We start from the raw sequence: 22,731 nt of genomic DNA, 5'->3' as shown, positions 1-22,731 counted from the left end.
GCCGCCCCGCTGACGTCCCCCGCGCTGTCCCTGGCGCGCCCGGAGCGAGCCCGGCCCCCGGCGCCGCCAGCTGCTCGTGACGCTCGCTCGGCCCGAGCGCGCCTGGCGGCCGCCGCAACTCAAACCATCAGCGGGAACACCGGGCCGTGCAGCCCTCGGGTTCAGGATCGAGCTGGCCATCGAGGTGGGGCGGCCCAGGCCAGTTTCTGCTTCCTGAGAGGCATCTATGTTACCCTGCACCGCGCTCATTTAAACGGTTAGCTTGCAGCCGACTGCGAGAAAAGCATATTTTCCGCGACAAAAAATCCAGACAAGCTCGAGCTGGGGCTGCGGGAACAGTCCCGGGACCGCAGCGTGAATTTGTACCAAACCGCTGTGCTCCGGAGCTCCGCAAAAAACGTCCAGGCCCGTCCTCGCCCTGCGCTTCCCCCTCCAGAGAGCTCGGGGCCGGGGGCGGGAGGGCAGAGGCAGCGCCGCGCCCGCCAGCCGCAGCTCGGCCCGAGACCCGCTGAGAGCCCCCGGCCCGGTCCAGCGCCCCGGCAGCCCCCGGCCCGGCCGCCCGGCGGGCCTCAGGGGAACGGCGGGGCTCGGCAGAGCTGCGGGGCGGGGACGCTGAGCCCCGGCTGCCCCGGGGTCGGGCTGGGGCGGAAACCGAAAGCGATAGTCAGGAAGCAGCCCTGCTCGATCCGTTGGCTGTTACTCAGGTAATCCGTTCTCTTCTATACAGAAGTTGTTGGGAGGGATCTGTTCTGCGTAATGCGTGGATAACTTTCGTTTAAAGCAGAGCTAGGACAAGCTATGTAGGTTTATTTTGCTCTGGTCTGGCGAAGAAGCCCAAAGTGACACAGCAGCGCCCGCCCGTCTGCGAGCAGTGAATCAAACACCACAGGGGAAAGGCCAGCACCAGTTAGCACTGGAGTTCATCCTTAACGCAGTCCTTTTTGTGTGCCATTTCTCTTAATTCAAGTCATATTTTCAAAGTTTTCTTTGCAATGTAAGGGCCAGAACTTAATACATATATGTTTTATCAATGTGTAATGTATGATTATAGAGATACACATACATGGAAGCAAATAATCTTATGTAAATAGAAAATGTGAGGAGAGACAGCTTTAAAAAAGAGAGTTAGTGATACTGCAGCTGATACTGGTCCAAAACCAAAACTGTCGTGTCCTTAACAGGTGTTACATTTAGCACACTGGACAAGACATCTGATAACTGAATTATGTTAAGGAGCAAAGCATTCAGTCTGTTAAAACCGATTCCCTTGATGTCTGGCCAGTCAAATTTGGCTTATAAACTTACTCATCCAGCTATTGCTTCACATGGACTTCACTGCCATGGAAGGATTGCAAATTACAGACAGAGATGCAAGACATGCCCATGTAATGCTGGAAGACGAACAATTAGTGCTGCTCAGGCCAAGGTTGGTATCTGGAGAGCCCCCTTCCCTCTGCCAGGTTCCTTTAAGTGTTTTAGTTCACTACTGTCAGTATAATTTTTTGAGATTGTACCTGGTGCTTGCAGAAGCCCAGTTCTGGAACCAAAGCTGCAGCCTGGCACTTTTCTATTGCATGAACCATTGTTCACACGTGTATCAAATGTGGCTGAAGTTGTGGTGGACTCAGCAGGTCCCTGCTAATGAAAAGATGAATTACTTGCAACTAGCCTGTTTCTAGCACGCCAGCTAGTTTGTTTAAAGCTAAACCAGCTCTCGCTGCACTGCACTGCTTCCTCATGGATCACCTTTCTGCTTATGAAGTTTAGGAAGCGCTTCTAAAATGAATGCGGGTCTGACTCTGACCTTCGTGAGTGGTGTATTTAATGGAGGAGGAAGCGGTGATAAAAGCAAGTGGTGTCATACAGTGCTACCTTACTGGCATCTGCCAGTCCATTGATCATATTTGGTGCTGTTTTCCGTCACTTAACAACAGAAGGTTTAGTTGCCATCCAGTCTAAGTAAGTTGCTGCAGGAGCATCAAGGTGTGATCATCAAGAAGATGGACAAGATCATCATAGTACATCAAGTCTTGTCTTTTATTTATCCTATGCGTCATTCATTCTGGAGGATGAATCTAGTTTATCTTTCTAAGGTCATGTTGTGTGATACACATAAGAAATTTACAGACTACAGCTGGGAACTTTGCACAATTTTCACAACCATGTGGGGCCGGCAGGCTTCAAAATACCTCAGCTGGCAAGAAATACCTTAGATATATTTAAGAACTTGGTATGCCTTTGCAATATGGTTGCACTGTTCATCTCATAGCTTTGTTTGCTGCTGCTCAGAACTGGTTCATGTTATCAGAGACACTGTTTGTGGTGAACTGCAGACCTGCCCTAACACGGAGGCTCCTTCTAGCCCATGTACTGCAGCAGAGTGGAACCAGAAATGCGGGTCAAGGCCAGGACAAAGCAGTATTACTGGTGTCTAGATTGTAAGCATTTAATAGACCCAGTTGGGATAAGCCTGAGTTTGCTCAGGGCAAGGCTAAATATAGTTTAAGAGAAACTTCCAACTGTATTGACACCTTTTTTGGGACAGGTTTGAATCCTGGTTACTGGCTGAAGGCTTGTGTGAGAGGACTGAAGAACCAGGAAACTTCTGCCCAGCCCTGTGTGCCCAGAACAGATCAGCACACTGCTGTGGGAAACTGTTCAGGTTCAGTTAGCACAACGCAGGTTTCCTGGACGCAGGTCTAGGGCACAGTATGGGACAGAGACCTGAAGCGAATGGAGCACAGGAAACAACTGTAGGACATTAGACATGGCTGTCTTTAAGGCAGGCAGCAAACCTTCAGCTGCCATTTCTGTCAGTAAGGGCTGCCTCTGGTTAGGTGTGTGGCCACCTGCACAGCCCCTGTCTTGGTGCAGGATAAAATTTGTGTGCACGGGTGTTGTAGAGGACTGGGCTCAAAACTCTCTGGGAAGAGGGGAAGTTCCGGTGTGAAGGTCTGTGTTGTCAGTGGGGTTTGCAGTATCTTCTCGGTGCTCTTCCCCACTGGTTCAGCATGTGGGCATGGGTGTGCTAAATCTTGCAGGAGGTAAGTTCAGGCACAGGTCTGGATGTTTGAAACACTGAAGGCGAGCAGTGTGGCAGCTGCCCAAGGATGGCCCTTAATCGTGCAAATTCGTTAGACCTGAACCATTCCTGACAGGTGTTTTTCAGACCCGTCTGAGCCTCAGTGCCTCCCTACGCCGCTACCTGCAGCTTCTCCAGCCATAATCAATACGCAAGAAACTTGGAGTAACTTTCTAGTAGCCTGTGTTTCATGGCACTGCTTGCAGAAATTAATTTGTGAGTAAGGTTGAGAAGCTAACAGATCTGTATGAAATCAGTATTGCTTCAGGACTGAAATGAAACTATTTGAGAACACCACCTCATAAGACTGGATTTAGATCTACATAGGTAGATATTCCTTAGTGTTACAGTCTAAATCAGCACTCAGTGAAAATACTGGGAAGTTGACTAAGGTACCACACAAGTACCAAGTGACTGGATTTATTCTGTATCATTAAAAGCAGTACTGAGTTCCATCAGTTCCCTGCTTTACAGATGTGAATTTAAATGACCACCACAGCATTGCTCCTGTAAGGGTGTTCTCCTGCACAAAGGAGTCTTTATTCTATTCCCCTGTTGCAGGTCATGGCAGAAACAGAGTTGCCGGGCATTTTGATTCTGGATATAGGAGGAACTCATGGTGTGTTGGAACACCTTGCAGCACTTTTGAAGAAACACTTTCACCTTATCACCATGAAGGAATTTCTTGAACACAAAAAAGAAATGAGCAAAAAAATCCAATCTGTTTTCGTATTTGAAGGCAGACCAACTATTGACCGGGAGCTCCTAGAAAGCCTGCCTAATTTAAAAGTAATTGGAAACTCTGGGGTTGGAGTTGATCACTTAGACGTGAAAATGATTTCTGAGTTTGGTGTAAAAGTGACCAACACCCCACATGCTGTGGCGGACTCAACAGCAGACATAGGAATGGCCTTGATGCTGGCCTCTGCCAGAAGGCTAGTGGAAGGTAAGGTTTTAAATTTTCCTGGCTCTTAGCTACTTCTTTAACATGTCTCACTTTTGCTACGATACAGATGATCTTTCAGAATCAATATCTGGGATGCTTATACAGGGGAAAAAATGTCTTGGGACTCCGTTTTCAGAGGCCTCTACTCCTGTGTCCCACTTCTTTTTAAGGCAATGGTGACGAGAGTAAGGGCTTTGTCTCAATTATGCATTTTAAAGTCACTTGTGACATCCTGTTTGGAATAAAGTTTGGGGCTTAATTCTCCTCTGGGTGTTCACTGGGTGGGTTTTTACGGTTTATAGCTGTAAAAACTGAATACAAAATGCATCCAAATCAAATGTCACCACTTCTCCATTTCCCCACAGAACAAGCGTTAAGAGCTATGGGGGGGTTCAAAGCATTAATGGTCATGTCCCCATCTCTAAAGCAGTAACTGGTATAACTCTTCATTATTTTCCTGCTTCTATGAACAGTTTGTCTAAACCAATGGGTTGTATTTCCAGAAAAGCATTAGCATTATTATTGAAATAGCTGCTAATCCTTCTGGCAAAGTTATTCCAAAGAGTACCACCGTTAGTCCTTGTCAAAGGCAGGCCCTTTCCCCACATGCCCTTGCTGTGCAAGTGCCTTGCAGGGTAAGGAAGGTGTCAGTAGAGACTATCACCAGAGGTTGCCTCTGTCTTCAGGGACTCATAGTCTTTCTGCCACGGCTGCTCCACCCCTGACCATGAAATAACACCTCTTTTTCTGTGATATTTTCTCACTATTGCATCTTGCTGGACCTCAGGTTCTTTGTAGAAAAACTTATAGAGATCCCTGGCTGAGCTGGAATTTGCAGCCTTCACCCCCACTCAAGCAGTGGGGCTGCTTCGGGCTGTGACTGAAGAGAGAAATGGTGAGATTTACCCCAGCTAAAAAAAAGTAGGGTCAGTGCCTGACAGGTGGTAAGTGTCAAAGAAGCTATTTTTTGGCTTCCAAGAAGATCCTTCAGCCACAGAAGAGTGAATTGCATGAGGAGCCATTCCTCCCAGTACAGCACCCACCAGGGACCCCACTGTGGCTATGTTACTGGCTCCAGCCCTGGCTGCAGGGAATAGCAACGTCCAGGCTTTTCCGTAAACCAGTCAGAACTGGCAAGGATGTTTTGCAAGGGATGCTCCAGACAGAGCCCTGCTGCTGTGGTGGTGAGAAACTTCATCTTTCCCCCAAACCTACGCGTATGGTCGGTTTGTACCCATTTAGCATGTGTTTACATCCAGGCTGCCAGGTGGCCGTCTCTCCAGACACAAAGTGTTTTGCTGTTGACTGGCTGGGAGTGGAAGTAACCAGAGCGACGCTTGGCATCATTGGGATGGGCAGCATTGGGTACAAAGTGGCTCAGAGGGCCAGAGCCTTCGACATGAGGATCCTGTACCATAACAGGCACCAGAGGTAAAAACATCTGGTTTCTGCATGTAGTTAGGGGGCAGTGAGGGAAACCATGGCTCTGCTCTGCATCCCTGGTCCTCCTAGGCACTTGTGACAGTTGTCAGCAGCATGAGGAGCACCAGCATGCTGCCACTTCCTCCCTTTGGCTCCTCGGGAAGCAACTCCCCCTCACCTCCTGCGCTCGCTCCACCCTGGTTAGCTACTAGCCCTTTGGAATAAGGGCTGTGTAACCTTCCTGAAGATGTTGCCCAAGCAAACCATGCCTTGTGCCCTTGTTATGTCCTCTGTCCTGCCAGACTCTTCTTCAGGCTTCTGGCAGCACCCCTGAGCCACCCAGCTGGCCACCCCTCTCCTTAGCCCAGCCAGATCGCTCATCACACCGGCATCAGTGACAAGGATCTTCACTTCTCTTAGCTTCATAGTTCCATTCCTTTTGGACTTCACTTGCCCTTCATCCGTTTTCCACTCCCAAGTCCTAAGGCGCATGTCACACAAGGAGAGACTCTACAGGGATTGGCATAGAGGCAGGAAAGAAGAGCGGGGTCTGACTGCATCAACAACCTCCTAATATTGCCTGTGTGCTTTGCTTTCATGCATACATCACTCCTTCAGCATCCCACCAGTGCTCTAGCTCTTGCTCCCTCTAGCCCACATCCTTCCTGCCTCCTTTCCACCCTCTGTACCTGTCAATGTCTTTTCCTTTACCTTGGCCTCAAACCTCATGATCTCTGCGCTGTTCCAGATCTCTCCTAGAGCTGATTGATTGTTAACACCAGTGAGAAATAGTTGTGTCAGTTTGGGCGTGTGCATATTTTTCCTTCAGGAGCCAGGAGGAGGAAGAGGCAGTTGGTGCCCACTACTGTGAGAAGATGGAAGACTTGCTGCAGCAAGCTGACTTTGTTATGTTGATTGTGAACCTGACTCCTGAGACTCACAAACTGATAGGAAAAAAGGAGCTGGGGCTGATGAAACCCACAGCTACTCTTATAAACATCAGCCGAGGTAGGATGATCCAAAAGCGGTGTTTATGGCTCTGCAGTTAAGACTGTGTTTTGTCTGATTATGTTGACATTCCCCCCTCCAGCCTGTCTGTGATGTTGCTCTGTTGTTTGAGTCATGAAGCAGCTGACAGTCTAGAAATGAATGATTTATCAAGGTCAGATGCTCTGTGTTCAAAGGTCCTATGGAATTTAGGGATGCTCAGCAGGTGTTCTGTTCTCTTTAGCCTTATCCTAGAGACAGCTTTATTCAGTGGAAATAATTGAAAGGTTTATCATCACTGATGGGGTACAGGGAAAAAACTAAGTTTCATTTGGAACAGCTATATAGAAAATAAACCTCCCATGCGATTATAGATCTGTTGGCACTGAACAAGCATATGAGAGAGATCATAGTTTCAGTAAACAAAGCAGAGATGAATGAGCAGAAAGTTTGAAGAGATTAAATTATTTGCCTATAATAGTACAGGAAATCATTGTCAAAATGAGGAAAAGACTGAAACCAGACACATCCCAAAAAAAGCCTTATGCAGTGGACCATAATCCTCCTCTAATGAAAGATTAACCAATAAAATCTCTTCTTTGTTTGGTAAACGGTTATTAGGAAGACATCCTATTTCCTAACAAGACCGAGATCCTGTTAACTGTTCTCACTAGACCCTTGAGACCTTTCCCTACTCCCAGGTAAAAATGTGTTCATTAACTCATCACCACAGCACGTTTTCATTTCTCTGCAGGTGCCGTTATTGATCAAGATGCGTTGGTGGAAGCTCTCTCCAATAAAGTTATTAGGGCTGCCGCTCTGGACGTGACATACCCTGAGCCTCTGCCAAGGTAAAGAAAAACCTGTTTTCCATTCTATTAATCTGAAAGGTTTTAAACTGTGTGCAGAAGTGTGCTCATAATCTTGATTTCTCCAAGGAGTCTTTCTGTTTAAGTCCACTGTTTAAGGGCAAACCCTCAGCCTGTCTTGCACAATCATAAATAAATGCCAAACTGTTCGCCTTTCCCACCTCTGTCAGTTCCTTGCCAGCCTAATGGACAGGCAGGGCAGCGAGACGGGTAGAGAGGAAGAAGAAATGGTTAAGCCAGCTCCCTACAGCTCTGCTGGTTCTGTGCTTGTGGCCCTTTTATCTCAACATGCCACTGCTATTTCCTGAGGTTCAGTTCTTAACAACTACCATTGATAGCTGCAGAGTAAATTCGTGTAATACATGCTGTTCTTTCTGTTTCTTACAGAGATCATCCTTTATTAAAATTAAATAACATCATCATAACCCCTCACATTGGAACTGCAACAGTCCAAGCTATCCGTATGATGGCGGAAGAAGCGATAGCAAATATGCTGGCTGTTATCAATGGCCAACCCATCCCAAGTGAAGTGTGTCCCAAATGATGCGTGCCAGATGGCATCGCTGAATCTCGTGTGTGTTGGAAGAAGGGCTCGCCAGAGTCAAGAAGACGCTCAATATGAGTTATGCATCTTGCTCAGCTTTATTAGTTTCTAACACTACTTATATAGAACCGACACACATGCATATTCATAAAGCAGAAATATAATTGGTTAGTAGTCTCAACGCGCGCGGTTCTCACACCCCTAATTATCATGACTAAAATAAGCATTCTATCCATGTAGCTAATTGTGTTGCTGTGCTTCAGCCTTGTAGTTTGTTACTCCCTATTTTCCCATACCGGTCCCTATCTTGCTTGGCCCTGCACCTGCTTCCCAGCAGCTGTAGCTTGTTACAGCCACGGCCCGTTGGCACAACATAATTACTTGGTCTCAGGATTCAAGAACAGCTCAAGGCTACCTTTCTTGTTAACTTCAGCACAGCAACTTCAGCACAATTCTGATTACAGGCCTATTCTAATACCAGGCCTGGATTGTGCAATCTTCAGAGATTCTAAGGCCATGCTTCTGCAGCCATTCTTCTGCAATTCCCCCTTTTTTCTTTTGCACAAGCCAGGCCTGGTTGGTTATGTTAAAAACTACTCTCTTTAAACAAGAAAAAACACAGCTAAAAACTAAAAGCATTACAATAATGATTATAACAAAGCGTATTCCTTCCATCAATAACGTCTTTAACCAACCTGTTATGCCCAATCCTCTCAACCATTCATCAAAGGGGTTAGCATCAACAAGAATATGCTTCATGTTTCCCTGCAGTTGTGACAACTTCTTGTGGATAGATATGGAATGATCGGAAAGGTTCACACAACACATCCCTTCAAAATCCTCACAGCCGTGTCCATGTGCTAATAACAAAAAATCTACTGCAGCTCTATTTTGTAATGTAGCATGCCTAACACTATCTACGTCAAGCGATAACGAACTTAAAATCTGTGATGTAAGATTAAATTGCTTCTCTCCCCAACACGCTAACCTTCGTATATTCTTAGCGTTTAATGCAGTCATTGCTCCTGGCATAAATATGGAGGCCAAGACATTTGTTGTTACAGACTGCAGATCGACTCGGTCATTGCATGTTTCATCAAAGGTGCGCAGTGCCCTCCGTGATCTATGAAATTGTGGAGTCATTTTCAATAAGTCTTTCATACGTGGAGCAAACAAAGTTCAATGCCCTAAATAACATGGTCCACCGACAGGATTCAAAGGAATCCCTGGCCGTGCTCTGTCTCCACACATCAAAAAGACTCCCCGTGGCAACTGATAGCCCCCTGATACATTTACATGTAAGCCTCCAGCTTTCAGTTCACCCCCATTAGGTGAACCGGTTAAATTTTGAAACCTTGTATCAAACTCCCATTCACCCTGACCTGCTAGTCACAGTCGCCACGGTTCACCAAACCAAATTACTCCAGTGCCATTTAGAGGTTGAAGTGGTGGTACCATGTCCTCGCATTCTGGCATTCCCGTTGCAGTCACGTTAACGTATTTAACGGGCGTAATGCTACCTAATAGGTCTAACTCCTGCAATGGCAAATGATGTGGTCGATTCAAATTCTCAATAACCGTTTTCTGCCACGCTGCATTACGCATAGAAGGCCAAACAAATTGCCCATTCGGACTCATACATGTACCATTCTGATTGGAAGTCAGATCCACTGTTTTAACATTTCAAAAAACCATCAAAATTTGTTTCACTCTCTTGCAGGGGAATACCAATTAAACAAGTTCTGAAGGGGTTGTCTGCTTGCTGCAAACGTAAACAAAAGTCTGTTACCCCCGTGATATTTGCCGATGTCACCCATATGTTTGTTCTAGGCAAGATGTCAAAAATACTTTGGCCAATGGGTAAAAAATTCATCAAGACCATAATCCAAACCACCACTTAAACATGTTTAGTCCTACAATTTCCACTTTTTTTTTTTTCATTCCACCCCACAACTCTGTGCTTTCACAGATTCTGATGATGTATACTGTCTCCAATCAGCATGGTATTACACTAGTCGTATGCTTTCTCTTGTTTCATGCCCAGTTACTAATCAAACACATACACTCTTTACACCATTTACATTTAAGCTTTGGCTTACAGAACCGTTTTACCCCACATAGCATACATCGGCACTATACGGTTACATCCCTTACAACATAGACAGTTTATTCTGTCTGCTCGCTCTGAGTCTTCTCTTCTGTCTTCTGATCTTGACATACAGGTCGCACAAACTTGCTAGGGACCCATATAGGTCCTTTATCTGTGGAGATACAAAAATAACCTCTACCGATAAATAACACCGGATTAGGTCCTTCCCATACACTTCAAGCCATATTTTTATACAGAACATTCAAACCAGGAACTGTAGTTGTTTGGTTCCCTCGTGCTGTTTGGTGATGTATAACAACAGGTGGTCCCTCTCTATCCTCCGTAAGGGAGAGTGTAAGGTAAACAACACCTTAGTCAACCATTTAGTTACATCTATGTCCTGCGATACTGTCTGTCTCTGAAGATAATCCTTCAGGGTACAGTTTGCCCTTTCAACAACTGCTTTCAGTTCTAAGGTTTGAAGGTTGTCCCGTGGTTCACCGGTGATCACATGTTTCTGCCACTGATTATCAGATTGCCAAACACATGCAGCCTTCTTCATCTTTCGTCCTGCATCTGTAAACACCGTTGGCCCATCAGCTGGTCTTTTTGAGCGTAACGGTCTCGCAGTCCACTGATAATGTTCTATCATCTTCCAGAGAGGTCCTTTTGGCTGGTGGTTGTGTACAACACCTGTATAGCCCATCAAGGCTTCCTGTATGGCTGTTGAATGTCTCAGAAGCCATTCATAATCATCACCACGGACTGGAATACTGATATCTGCTGGTTCAGTCCCATCAGTTTCAACAATCCTGTCTCTTCTTTTTCTCACCAAGGCCGCTACTGCTTCAGGGTGGCTTAAAATACGATGTCTGGGTTGCAATGGCGAAAACAACCACTCTAAAATGATCGCCGTATTTTCCCCCTTTTTCTTTTGCCATTGCAAAATAAGGGCAAAAGGTGAAGTGGCAACATTACAAACCAAAAAAGATAACGGATGATTTGCCATTCGGTGACCACACCAGCCAGTCTGAATCTTGTGGGACACAACTTTCAGGGCAGCCCGCTGTTCTGGTGAACAAGTTTGAGGACTGTTGGCTTCAGTGGCATGCAACCAGGATCGGAACGGTTGCAAATCATCGTTACTGAGTCTCTTTGTGTGTCATCAGGGTGTAAGGGAATTGTGAAAAAGACAGAACAGTCTTTCAAGTCCATCACAACAATTTGCCAAATCTGTGGGATCATCATAAAAGCTGGAAGAGCAGGTTGCAACACTCCCGTCGTTAAAATCTGATCATTAACCTTCCATAAGTCATGTCCCAGTTATGTGCATCAAGATTATTAATCAGTACTGGACAAGCTAATGAGCTGGTCACCTGCCATTCTCCCTCCAAAACAGCATCACGAGTAACACCAGACCAACACTGTAGAATTGGATCTTTTCTCGAGTTCAGCATCGGTGGGGTAGTTGGGCTAACTGGAGGAATTACAGGTATTGAAGTAGTAGGCAGGTTCATTTTAACTCGCTTTACCAGGTTTCTTAATTTATCTATTACCTCCTGTAAGGATTTCTCTGTATTGTTATCAAGGTTTCTCCCTGCCTTCTTCCTCAAACCCGTCCGATGATGTTTCAGGACGAGGAAGAACTTTTGGTTTGTCCGCTGTCTTATCTAAAAGCTCCGGCACTGTCGAACACGCAGGGGCGGACATACCCTTCATAGGACGAGTATGCCCAACTCCGAAAAGTGTAACCAAGAGAGAAGGCTTAGGTGAATCACCCTTCTGCTCCGCCGGCTTTTCTACACATCTCTCCCCAACGCTTCTATGGCTGCCACTGCTACTTTTTTTTTTTTTGCTTTCATAATTTCCAGAGTGTTAACTATCGACTGCCACCCCAGAGGCAATTTCCCACTTCTCTCCATTCCACAATACTAAACAATAACGCAGGCTCAGGGATCTTATTCTTTTTTCGTGCCCAGCGAACTAAGGTCTCCACTTCTGTCTCTGTAACGCCCTCCCCTCTCTTAAGGAGGATGCCAGTTAACAGTTTAATTGCCGCGTCTAATTCCATCGCGGTCTTCTCAGAGCTCTCCCCTTTCACAGAAGGATATCAGCGCAGAGAAGCCCTGCCGCGATTTACTCGTCACAGCATTCCGTAGTGCCCCCCCCCCCCCCCCCCCCCCCCCCCCCCCCCGAGAGGAATTTAGCATAGAGTCCTGCCGCGATTTACTCTACGCGGTCTTACCACCGGTGGGGGTGCGATCTGCAGCTCCACACCGAACTCTGGACTCCCCTTTTCGCCAGCAGCTGGGGGGATCTGTGGCGGTGGGTGGGTGGGGGAGCGGGGGGAGCCGCGGGGCAGGGCACGGCGCGCTGGCGGGGCGCGGGGAACTGTGCTGGTGTAAGAAGCAATCTGGCTAGCGAAGTACAGTCACTGGGTGTCATGATTTCAGAGTCAAACAAATAAGTCAACAAGTGTTTGACTGGTTCAGATTGTAATCCATATCGTGTAACGGCTTGTCGCAGCTGCTGCATAGATTTCCAATCAAAAGGTTTCCACACAGCGGCTGCTGAACCAGCAGGTAAAGCAGTAGTCCGCACCGGACAAGCAACAGCAGAAGCAGCTTCCCACTCTCCCTCCAGTATAGCGTCTCTTACAACCCCAGACCAACGACTTTGGGGAGCGGCAGGGTGGAGGATAACACCTTCCTGGGTCAGGATCTGAACATCACGACCGGCAGTAGGCAGATGGCATTCGTTCAATTGCTGCTGCAAGTGGTTTAGGGTCCGGTCAGAGGGTTTGGTTCGGGGACGGGGGATCAGGGCAGGTGCAGGTGGGGTGGGTTCATTTTCTTTATCAGACTCCGCGTTCTCATTCAGAGGCGCACTCAGACCCACCATAGTACCCTCGTCCTCATCTAACGGGGGGGCAGCTCTCGGTAGCTTTCAGGGTGGTGCAGAGCACCCGATGCGGCGGCACCCTCTGGAGATGGTGTCGGGTTTAACAGCTCGGTCGCAGATTTTTTAATGGGCACAATTGTGCCTTTTGCAGACGGAGCGCCGAGACCAAATAATCGGGTAGACTGCGACTTGGTTTCCCGACCGAGGAGGTCTGAGGCAACCACAGCCATTTTTTTCTCCACAACCAGGGATCGTAAATGGTTTATGACCTCCCAGCAGGCAGTCCCCAAGTCCTTGGCCGATTTACTGCCACTAAGGATCGCATCGCAAAGGGAATCCCCGACCTCTCGCCACTCAGTCACACTAAACAGCAATTGCGGGTCTTTTAAGTGTCCATGTTCAGCCGCCCACCTACAGAGCTCATGGAGCTTCTTAGTGCTCACGCTAGCCTCTCGCTTAGCAAGAATATCAGTTAATAGCGTGAGTGCCGCTTCCCTTTCCATTATCGAGGGAAAAACGGTCCTACGGGTGCAGGTCCGCGCACGACGTCAATGCCGGATTCAGACGCCTTTACTCCTTACGGATGTCTTCCTGCTCGAACTCTTCAGAGTGACTCTCAACTTTGCAAAGCCCACCGTCGTGATGCAAAGGCAGAGTTTTCCCAGCAATTACCAGCTTTCCCGTTGTTCGGGCGCCAATTGTTGGAAGAAGGGCTCGCCGGAGTCAAGAAGACGCTCAATGTGAGTTATGCATCTTGCTCAGCTTTATTAGTTTCTAACACTACTTATATAGAACCGACACACATGCATATTCATAAAGCAGAAATATAATTGGTTAGTAGTCTCTAAACGCACGCGGTTCTCACACCCCTAATTATCATGACTAAAATAAGCATTCTATCCATGTAGCTAATTGTGTCGCTGTGCTTCAGCCTTGTAGTTTGTTACTCCCTATTTTCCCATACCGGTCCCTATCTTGCTTGGCCCTGCACCTGCTTTCCCAGCAGCTGTAGCTTGTTACAGCCACGGCCTGTTGGCACAACATAATTACTTGGTCTCAGGATTCAAGAGTAGCTCAAGGCTACCTTTCTTGTTAACTTCAGCACAGCAACTTCAGTACAATTCTGATTACAGGCCTATTCTAATACCAGGCCTGGATTGTGCAATATTCAGAGATTCTAAGGCCACGCTTCTGCAGCCATTCTTCTACACGTGTGTACGGGAAGGCACTGTTTCTTACATAGCACTTTTAAACTAAAAAAAAGCAACCTGTTCCTGCACTGTTCTTGTCACGATACTGCAAAGCTATCATCTCACTAGGCTTGATCTGTACTGTTAGTTACAATTCTAAAAAATAAAGAGGAACTAATTAAAGGGTTTTGTTTGAAGATGTTAAACTAAGCAGCCATGCATTTTGATTTTTTCAGTCCATTATTTCAGTGAATACCTGTGTTCTGTTCCCAGTACTTGCTGCTACATAATGAGAAGTACACCAAGCAGTTTGTGTATATATTAATCAAATATATTAAAGGTGAATTGAGCATTAATTCCCCACAGAAATTTGACTGTATCCCGAAACACTTTTCAGCCAATACTGCAATATTCTATTTTTACAGCAAAACACTGAAGAAGGCAGACTCCTTTGAAATGACTGTAGGCCTCAGGTCTTCTCATGTAAGAAGAGCTCTGCTTCATCTACGTGTTAAATTAGAGCAAAGCCAATCACTGCAAAAGTATCATTGATTTTCCTAAGGGGATCCTTTGAAAACCAAAGTAAATCCCAAGAGGTTTAGTTCCTCCGTGTGACAAAAATGATATTTTTATCTTGACTGGCCATGAAACAATAGTGGATCTACCCCTGAAGTTGCACGGGTGAGGGAACAGCCTAAAGCAAAATTAATGATCCTAACTTGCAGCCCACGGCCAAGCTTTTTCTTACATTCTCTTTCCTCTGAGCAAGCAACAAAGTTAGAAAATTCAGTAATTTGTCACCTCCAAAAGATCAGGCACCCTTTCCATTATTTTGCAGTGTGGTCAGGCTTCTGGAAGGGGCGGTAAAACAAAGTTTTAGCACAGGAAGCATAGACGGGGCAAGAGTTAGATATTCAGATGCAAATAGTGAAATACTACTAACAAGACAACAGCAAGTACAGCTATAGGGGATTCCAAAATCTTCAACCCTTGAATGACTCTCCTTGGAGCTCTTCCCATAGTTCCTACGGAAAATCAACGGTAGCTGTAAATAGTGTATTTTTAAAAACCAAATAACCCAAAACAAAACAAACAACCCCACTGCCAATTCACAGACCCTCGGGGAACCGCAAACAGGTAATCTATGATTCCTGAAGAAAAAAACCCACATTTGGAGTGCATAAGTCCTTGGGAAACACTTGCCTTAGCATCTATTATTTAAATAACTGTTGCTAACCTCAGAAGAAGGCACTGCAGTTGAGAAGACATGAGTGTCTCTTCAGGCTGCAAAAATGTCTGCAATGAAGCATTTAAAAATTAACCTGATAACTCAAAGTTCATGGTGAAAAACTGCAATTTATTTTCACAGTCTGTGTTTAGTCCAACATTTTCCTAAACTGCTTAGACATAGTAATTTGTGATTTCAGGATAGAGAAGGAGGTATATTGCACCAGACTATCGATGGTCTGAAACTAAGTAATTAATGAGAAATAATTGTGTGTTATGAGCCTGGTGGCAGTGATATGAAACCTTACAGACCATGAGGGACAGAATTCCAGACTTCCACAGTTTCCTGGATGTGTGAACAGAAAATGGAAAATCAAGCTATACCTTTTTTATTCTTATCATATCTCACTGTGGTGTCACATAACTCTACCTTTTGTTTATTTTTTCCTCATATTTTGAAGTTCAGGAGTGATCTTCTTGAAACTGAATGACTGGAGAACCAGGGAATGTGTACTTGGCGCAAAATTGCAACTTGGCTGATTAACTTGAGGGCTGTTCTTCAGAAAACCTTGGTTTTTTCAACCCAGTAGGAATTTTATCACATATTTAACTGGATTTCACCCTTTATTCCTAGCCCCTCCTAAGTTACGTCTCTGGGAATCTGACCCTTGTTAGAGATGCAGCACAGGGGCTCTTCAGTGCCAAGGTGAGCCAGACCCCCCGTACAACTCACAGCCGTTGCAATCAGGCAAGTTGCAGCCAACAAGCAGAGCAGGGGGCTGCTGCTATAATCCATGCCCTGCCCTGCCAGGGCTTTGCTCCCCTGGCTGAAGGGAGAAGCTGCAGTGCCAGTACACGTGGACCTCAGTAATCTCCACACGCAGACTGTGGAGGGAGGGTTACTGCTCTGGCTAGTCCTAAGCAAATTGCAAGTGTGGATGAGGCCAGAAATTTCTAGCCTTGCTTGGCATTCCTATTACTTCAGAAACTGTAAAAACAGCTGTAAAGTAAAAACAATCAAAAAAAGTACTAGTGAACATCCTCCTTAAGATCTTTCAGAATTTCTTCATAAGCCACAAAAAAGAGAAAATAAGGCACAAATACTTATTTTTCTTTTTTTCCTATCACTAAATCCCTCTGTAATATTTTCCAGTCTTTACAGTAATATTTATGTAAGAGCGCTGTGATGAATAATCAACGCATAGTGCAGCAGAAATGAGAAGCCTGCTCGTTTTAAAGTACATTAACACTTCAAGCTTATGTGCTGAAGTGAAATGCACTCTGCATGCTGTAGTTCCAGTGTGTTCTTTACCCACTTAATCTCTCATTGTTGACCTGGACATTGGAAGAAAACAATGAAACACATTCATTAGGAGACACGTGGTCCAAGGTTACACTGAAGATATTTTCTCAGTGTGACTTCCTTGTTTATTTCTAGATCAGGGAGCAGAAGACTGTACACACAATCTCCTATTATTGCTTCTTTAGTTCCCAAAGTTCAGGCAGCTAAATTTACAAAGAAAAGCTTTTTTTAATTCTGAAAAGTTTAAATTAAATATCTCTCTCTACTTAGGTAACATTTTGTGTTGAACACTTCATTTTGGGAATGTCCTGGGGCAGCTAGAAGCCTGCAAAAGAGCCCCTTGCTGATTGCACTCATCAGAAAATGACGGGTTTGCTGGAGGATGCCAGCAGGATGAGGACCACCAGCTCCCTCAGAGCTCATACGGATGAGTTCTGGTGACCAGCACCACTCTGGTTTGAGCAATTGCTGCGTCCTGTGGGGTGCGCCTTCCCCACAGGGCACCCCAAGGGATGGACCCTGTGCTGCCATCTGTTCCAGTGCTTAGCCTTAGTCCTCTTGCAGACTTTAAAAGAAGCCCCAGGACCCTGCACTGCAGTGGCTGAGGCAGGCATACAATCCATCCCCTGCTGTAGGGCTTGAAGCCTTCCAGAAGGTCCTAAACAGCCAGCGGAGACTGAATTCACCTTTGTTTGCCACCTGTTTGCTACATGAATGTGATAGTCAGATCCTTTAGTTTGTATCACTGAAGAAAATGTTTCATGACAGATGCCATGAAATAACAATGTGGTCCTTCTTTTCCCCCCCAGGAAAGAGCAAGAGGAGTAAGCTGTCAGAGCCACTTGCAGGGAAAAGATAGACAACTTGCTCCAGCAGGCAGAGTCTGTGGCAGTGGTGGTGAGCCTGGCGCCTCAACACACAACTGATCAGGAAAAGAGAGATGGAGGTGGTGAAACCCCAACTACTGTTATTAGCAGCAGCAGAGGTACCCCAGAACTGCTGGCTGGCCTGATGGGATGGTGTGAGCCCGCTCCCGTCATGTCATACGCAGCACCACGCTGCACCGCCACGCACCACGGTGTGGACACCCAGGAAAGGTCAGGCATAGCACAGATCCCTCTCTCTCCCCTTCTGTTCTCTTCTCACTCTGGGGTCACTACTGCAAAGGGCACCCAGGGACACTCGCATTCCAAACCGGGCACCGCCGCTGGGCAGAGGTGCCGGTGACAGCTCTGTAGGCTGGTCCCATCAGGGCCACGGCTTTGGGTGTCACCCACCCAGAACCACTGCCCAGTGGCCATCTCTGCTCATTGCTCTGAAAGGATGGGTAAGCCCTGCAGCAGGCAGGGGTCTAGCAGAGGCAGCCCTCCCTGGGCTGGAGGTTGGGGTGGAAGTGCCATGAATCCCAATGGGATGCAGCCCAGATATTGGGTCTGATAACAGGTCAAAGGGAAGCCTGGGTGACAGGTGACAAGCTGCAGGAGGGGGCTTGTGTGGTGAGAGGAGCATTAAACACCCAGAATCAACATATGAAGCTGCAGCAGTGCTTCACTTACAAATTGCTGTATCTGAAGTTGCAGCTTGCCACGAATGAGTGGGAGATGCTGGAGCCACCCCTTCTCAGACCTGCTGCATCACTCAAGGTTCCCCTCCCACCAGGCTTGTTCTGCAACAGAGGGCTGAAGCACTGCAGACCTCTGGGGCTGGAGGCTGCCAGGCTGCTGTAAGGAAACACCTCTACCAGAGCCTGTGCCAAAACACCTCTACCAAAGTCTGTGCCAAAACACCACTGCTAGTGCCCGTGCCTCGTAGAGCTGGCGGTGCTTGGCTGCATTCTGGGCTGGGGGGAAGTCTGGTCTGGTCCCGTCTGTGCGCCAGGACATCACTGCCTGTTCTCTCTGTCCCATCACTGCAGCTTGGACCATGTGCAGGCTGAATGGGCAGGAGGCCACAATCCTCTCTTCGGACACAGTTCAAATTGCTGCCTAGTGGCAAAAGTTCCTGGGCAAAAGAGCAGAGTATGAGCTCTTAACATGTCCTTTTAATGTCCAAAATTACTTGAATGCAGGTGGTCAGATTCTGTGGATGTAAGTGGGACTTGTAAAGTTATATGAAATTAACTTTATATATAAATACAGTGCAAAAGCCAAAACAGGACCCCTCTTTATGTGGGCGAATAGTAGGTAACTTAACTCTCTCGTTTCCAGAGATCATGCACTGTTATAATCAAAGAACGACATTTAACGCCTTGCCTCGGCATTAAAACAGACACAGCCACCTACATGGTATCAGAGGAAGCAGCTCAAAACGTACTGGCAGCTCCGGATGGCCTCCTCGAACCCAGTGAAGTGCTCCCCAGCTGAGGTGCAAAAGGCTGTCACACCTCTGTCTTCATTCTTCCCTTCCCCCTGCATCAGCTCTAAAGGTTTTTATTCTTATGTTTTCCATATTAAGAGAAACCTATTCCAAGTGGCAGGAAAACTCTGGCTTGGTCTCACATGCCATTAAAAAGCAGCTTTTACATGTTAATTTGCTTGCAGACTGAATACACCGCTTTTCACTTCCAACAGCAGATAGATGCATGCAGGCTCTAAGTGACTCTGGGGAAAACAACCAGTTGCCAACACACTTCTTGCTAGGCTCCCCAGTCCTAAAGAAAAAGTCATTTTAGGTTACCTAATTAACTTTGTTCCCATTCTATTGGCTATCAAAACCAGCAACAGTAAGCTGTCTGGCTAGAAACACTGTTGAGTGTCCATGCAGAAGTCTCCATTTAAACTAGCTCCTGAGACACAAGATGCTGACACAGAAGTCAGTTTTCAGAAGTGTACTCAAAATCACTTATTTAAAGCAGGATTTTAGAAGGCAATTTAAAGTACTAGCACTGAGGAAATTTAGTTTTCAAGATGAACATTCTACTGTGTTTGTGACACCAAATTTATGTGCAGTCTACTTCCAGATTTTCAACTTTGTGTAAATATTTGTAAGAACACTTAGAGCTCTCTAAGCCTCCAGTGCCATTCTGTAAATCAGCGGGCACACAAAAGTCTATAAAAACACGAGCAGCATTAAAATCCAAATCTATAAGTTTTCCTTTGTACCACTGCTTCTGGGCATTCACAACAAAAATTATATTTGAAACAAGATATGACAGGGAGCTTCACTACTGTAAAGAGAAAAAAAATACTTTGACAACTTGGTTTTGTTACTGCAATTATTATAGAAAAAATCAAAATCCCATGGTTTTCTTCCACTAGAAATGGCACCTATAGTACAATTAATTGTTCAAATTCCACAGGGGAAAGATCTCTTTAAATGAAGAATTCTCATTCACCTCACTAAAGCTTTGTAGGAAACAGTTCGCTGTCCTCTCGGCTGTATTTCTTACTCTCTGTTGTCTTAATACAAGTCCAAAAGACAAATGAACCAATACACAGCCCAAAGTGGCACCACTATGCCTTTCATTATGTAGCATGACTTTATGAATAGTATGATTCTTTAATCTATCAGTAAAATTTATGGCAAAGTTGCCATTAAGTGCAGCAGGGATTTTGCCTGTTGTCTCAAGCATCTTTACAGAGCCATTTCCACATCCTTTTCCTTGCAGAAGGTTGTCCCTGGTGCTTGCCAAAAGACACTTCCTTCCACTGCTTTAACATATGATGATGCCGACTTGTGCAGCTCAGGGAAACAAGACACTGCAGCTTTTCAGGAGCAGTCGGTTGGCTGGCAGGAATTTCAGGACTGTCCCAGGTACCTCCCTGTTCTCTGAGGTACTGGTACCCAGTGTCCAGTGTGCCGTTCAGTGTCACCGGTATGACCTTGATGAAAATAAGTTGTTTGTTCTCTCAAAATAAAAGGCTAAGCAATAAATTACAGAGCTGAAAACAAAGCTACAAGAAGCTAAAATGGCAGAGAGAAAAAACCACCAACCTTTCATGAGCTCAATATCTTAAACCTGGAAAACACACATAAGGTTTTGCACACACAAACTTTTTGCCAGGTGTGAAGCAGCCAGCATAGAATCAGCTACAGTACTTCACTTCTACATAGAATAATAGAACATGCTTGGCATTTGCCTGCAACTGTACTTCTCCTCTTTCAGACTTTTCAAGCACCTGGGCTGACCAGCTACAGAAGTGCTCCCTGCCAGTGGGGTATGTTGGGAAGAGCCAGCAGCAGGCAGCAGGACACCTGCCAGTCCCTGGGGTGACGGGCTGACACAGCACCTAGCCACTTGGCATGCCACGGCTGGAAACCATCACCTGAAGGACAGCTTCCCAAAATGTCTTCAGGAAGCAACTAGCTCTCCTTTCAAACTGCATTGCAAAAAGTGGCCCTTTTTTCCTGCCTTTCCTTCATCTATAAATATTTACCAAATGGTATCAAATGAACGGACATACAGTGAAGGAAACCTTCCTGTGCTTACCAGATGCTGTTTTCTGTCTCTGCTATCCTACTTAAATTGTCCTTGGAAAACACACTACATCCAATCTTACAGTTACTAACCATAGATCAAAACCCACAGTGGCCACACGAACAAAGAGATGATGCATTACAGTTCACTCCATGGATTCAGGTTTGTTTGAAACATTTTGATGGTCAAACAGTGCGTGGTCTGGAATAAAGTGCTGCTACAGGAGCCTGCTGGGACCGCTGCCCTGAGCTGTGGCAAGCAGATGGGTTAGTGACAATGCTTTGTGGTGGTTTAGAGTCAGTGAAACAAAGTGCATTGCTTGGGTTGGCCTTGCCTGAAACAGTGGACACGTGTATATACATTCCCTGCCTCTGCTTTTTTGTCCTGTGAATCCTGATCACATAGAATATTGCTTTATACACATAACATAGAGATGGGAAATGTATGTCCTTACCCAGTTTCATGCTTAAGCTAGTCTATACATACCACCTGGGAAATGCATACATTACATCATACAGAAGTCTTTTAAGCTAATACTTAAAACACCCTAATCCTAAGAAACAATTATGATGGGAGCACCTTATTGAGACGGCAAGCGTCAGTTTGCCCTGACGTGTTACATGGACGCCAATGGCAATATTTAATAATGGCAGTGAAGCTTGCAGACAGCAAAATACTTCCCATATCCACAGACATTATTAATTTCAGCTTTGTCGTGATGCTGGTGTAGTAGATTCCTTTCCATAACAGAAACCTAACAGCGCACTGCAAGACTGTGTAATTCAGGTCCATGCGCTGCATGGAGGTCTGTAAGGTACTCTAAATATTAAATCTACGTAGAGCATGATAGTGCACCGGTGCAACACCCCCATCTTGTTTTACCTTGATCAGACTTCAGTTACGGTAACTGTTGTTTGGTTGCTGCCCACACTCTGCTCCATTCTGTGTCCTAGTGTTTTGAACAGCTCTTCAATCACTCAAAATATAAGTGGCTCCCTGCCCTCTCCTGCCACGTATACTGCTGTACAGATATATCTCCTACTGAGATACACCAGCTCCTGAACCAAATGTGGAAATTAGATGCTCAAGTTACACAAAAAAACTTTGACGCTATCTGACCACCAAACACATCCATTTTCTTGACATTTGATAAGTATGCCCTGGATTTTTGCTTTTAAAAGAGTAATATTCTTTGACTACTTTTTTTTTTCATCTCCTCTGACTAATTGCTCCTTCATTTTGTTCATTTGAATTTGGTGATTTGATATACAAAGGGAAAAACTACCATGTCATCCTTCCAAAGCTGGTTTGTTTTGTTTTACCCTTCACTGCTAAAAGGACTCTGCCTTTGAGAGGGGCTTTGCGGTGGTCCTGTGACCTCAGGTATGGTAACTCCAGCACTAGGTTAAAAGATCACCCATTATGTCTTATCAGCAAACTGAAAAGCAGCTGATGTGAAACAGGGATTGTGTAAGCATTTTAGCATTTGTTGGGCTTATTTAAAGCCAAAGATTCAGGTAGACTTAACTAAGAATGTCGTTAATATGCTATAACCCCATCTTGCTAGTTAATGAATTTTTGCTTTAAAGTTTAACTGCCTGAACTTGAAATCCATGTAAGCAAATGATACTAAAAAATCATTGCCAGGATAACGAGAGCAATCCATGGGTTTGTGTAATTATTGCAATGTTTTGTTGTCCTTTAACTTTTCATTAGTAATTTTATAGAGGATTTGGTATTAAACTTGACTGCCT

At 45.6% G+C, this 22,731-nt stretch overlaps 1 protein-coding gene and 1 long non-coding RNA gene across 3 annotated transcripts; both read left to right on the top strand.

Moving 5' to 3' along the window:
• The first annotated feature begins 592 nt into the window (after positions 1–592).
• On the top strand, positions 593–8,007 carry LOC121084940 (probable 2-ketogluconate reductase). Of its 2 annotated transcripts, XM_040587042.1 has the most exons (7): positions 593–704; positions 1,182–1,426; positions 3,644–4,028; positions 5,288–5,459; positions 6,280–6,458; positions 7,192–7,288; positions 7,694–8,007. In XM_040587042.1, the coding sequence occupies exons 2-7, from the start codon at positions 1,226–1,228 to the stop codon at positions 7,848–7,850; spliced, it is 1,191 nt and encodes a 396-aa protein (XP_040442976.1). In that variant the 5' UTR covers positions 593–704; positions 1,182–1,225; the 3' UTR covers positions 7,851–8,007. The 2 variants fall into 2 exon arrangements, with proteins under 2 accessions (XP_040442976.1, XP_040442977.1); XM_040587043.1 differs by lacking the exon at positions 1,182–1,426 and having other exon boundaries at positions 595–704.
• Positions 8,008–13,958: 5,951 nt separating this feature from the next.
• LOC121085770 lies at positions 13,959–22,702 on the top strand. Its single transcript, XR_005827185.1, has 3 exons — positions 13,959–17,657; positions 18,768–18,985; positions 20,666–22,702. It is a non-coding gene; the product is annotated as an uncharacterized LOC121085770 (long non-coding RNA).
• The last annotated feature ends 29 nt before the right edge of the window (positions 22,703–22,731 follow it).

The sequence above is a fragment of the Falco naumanni genome, chromosome 3, assembly GCF_017639655.2.
Source record: "Falco naumanni isolate bFalNau1 chromosome 3, bFalNau1.pat, whole genome shotgun sequence".
In the NCBI taxonomy this organism is placed as follows: Eukaryota; Metazoa; Chordata; class Aves; order Falconiformes; family Falconidae; genus Falco; species Falco naumanni.
This window is presented reverse-complemented; position numbering and strand designations above follow the sequence as displayed.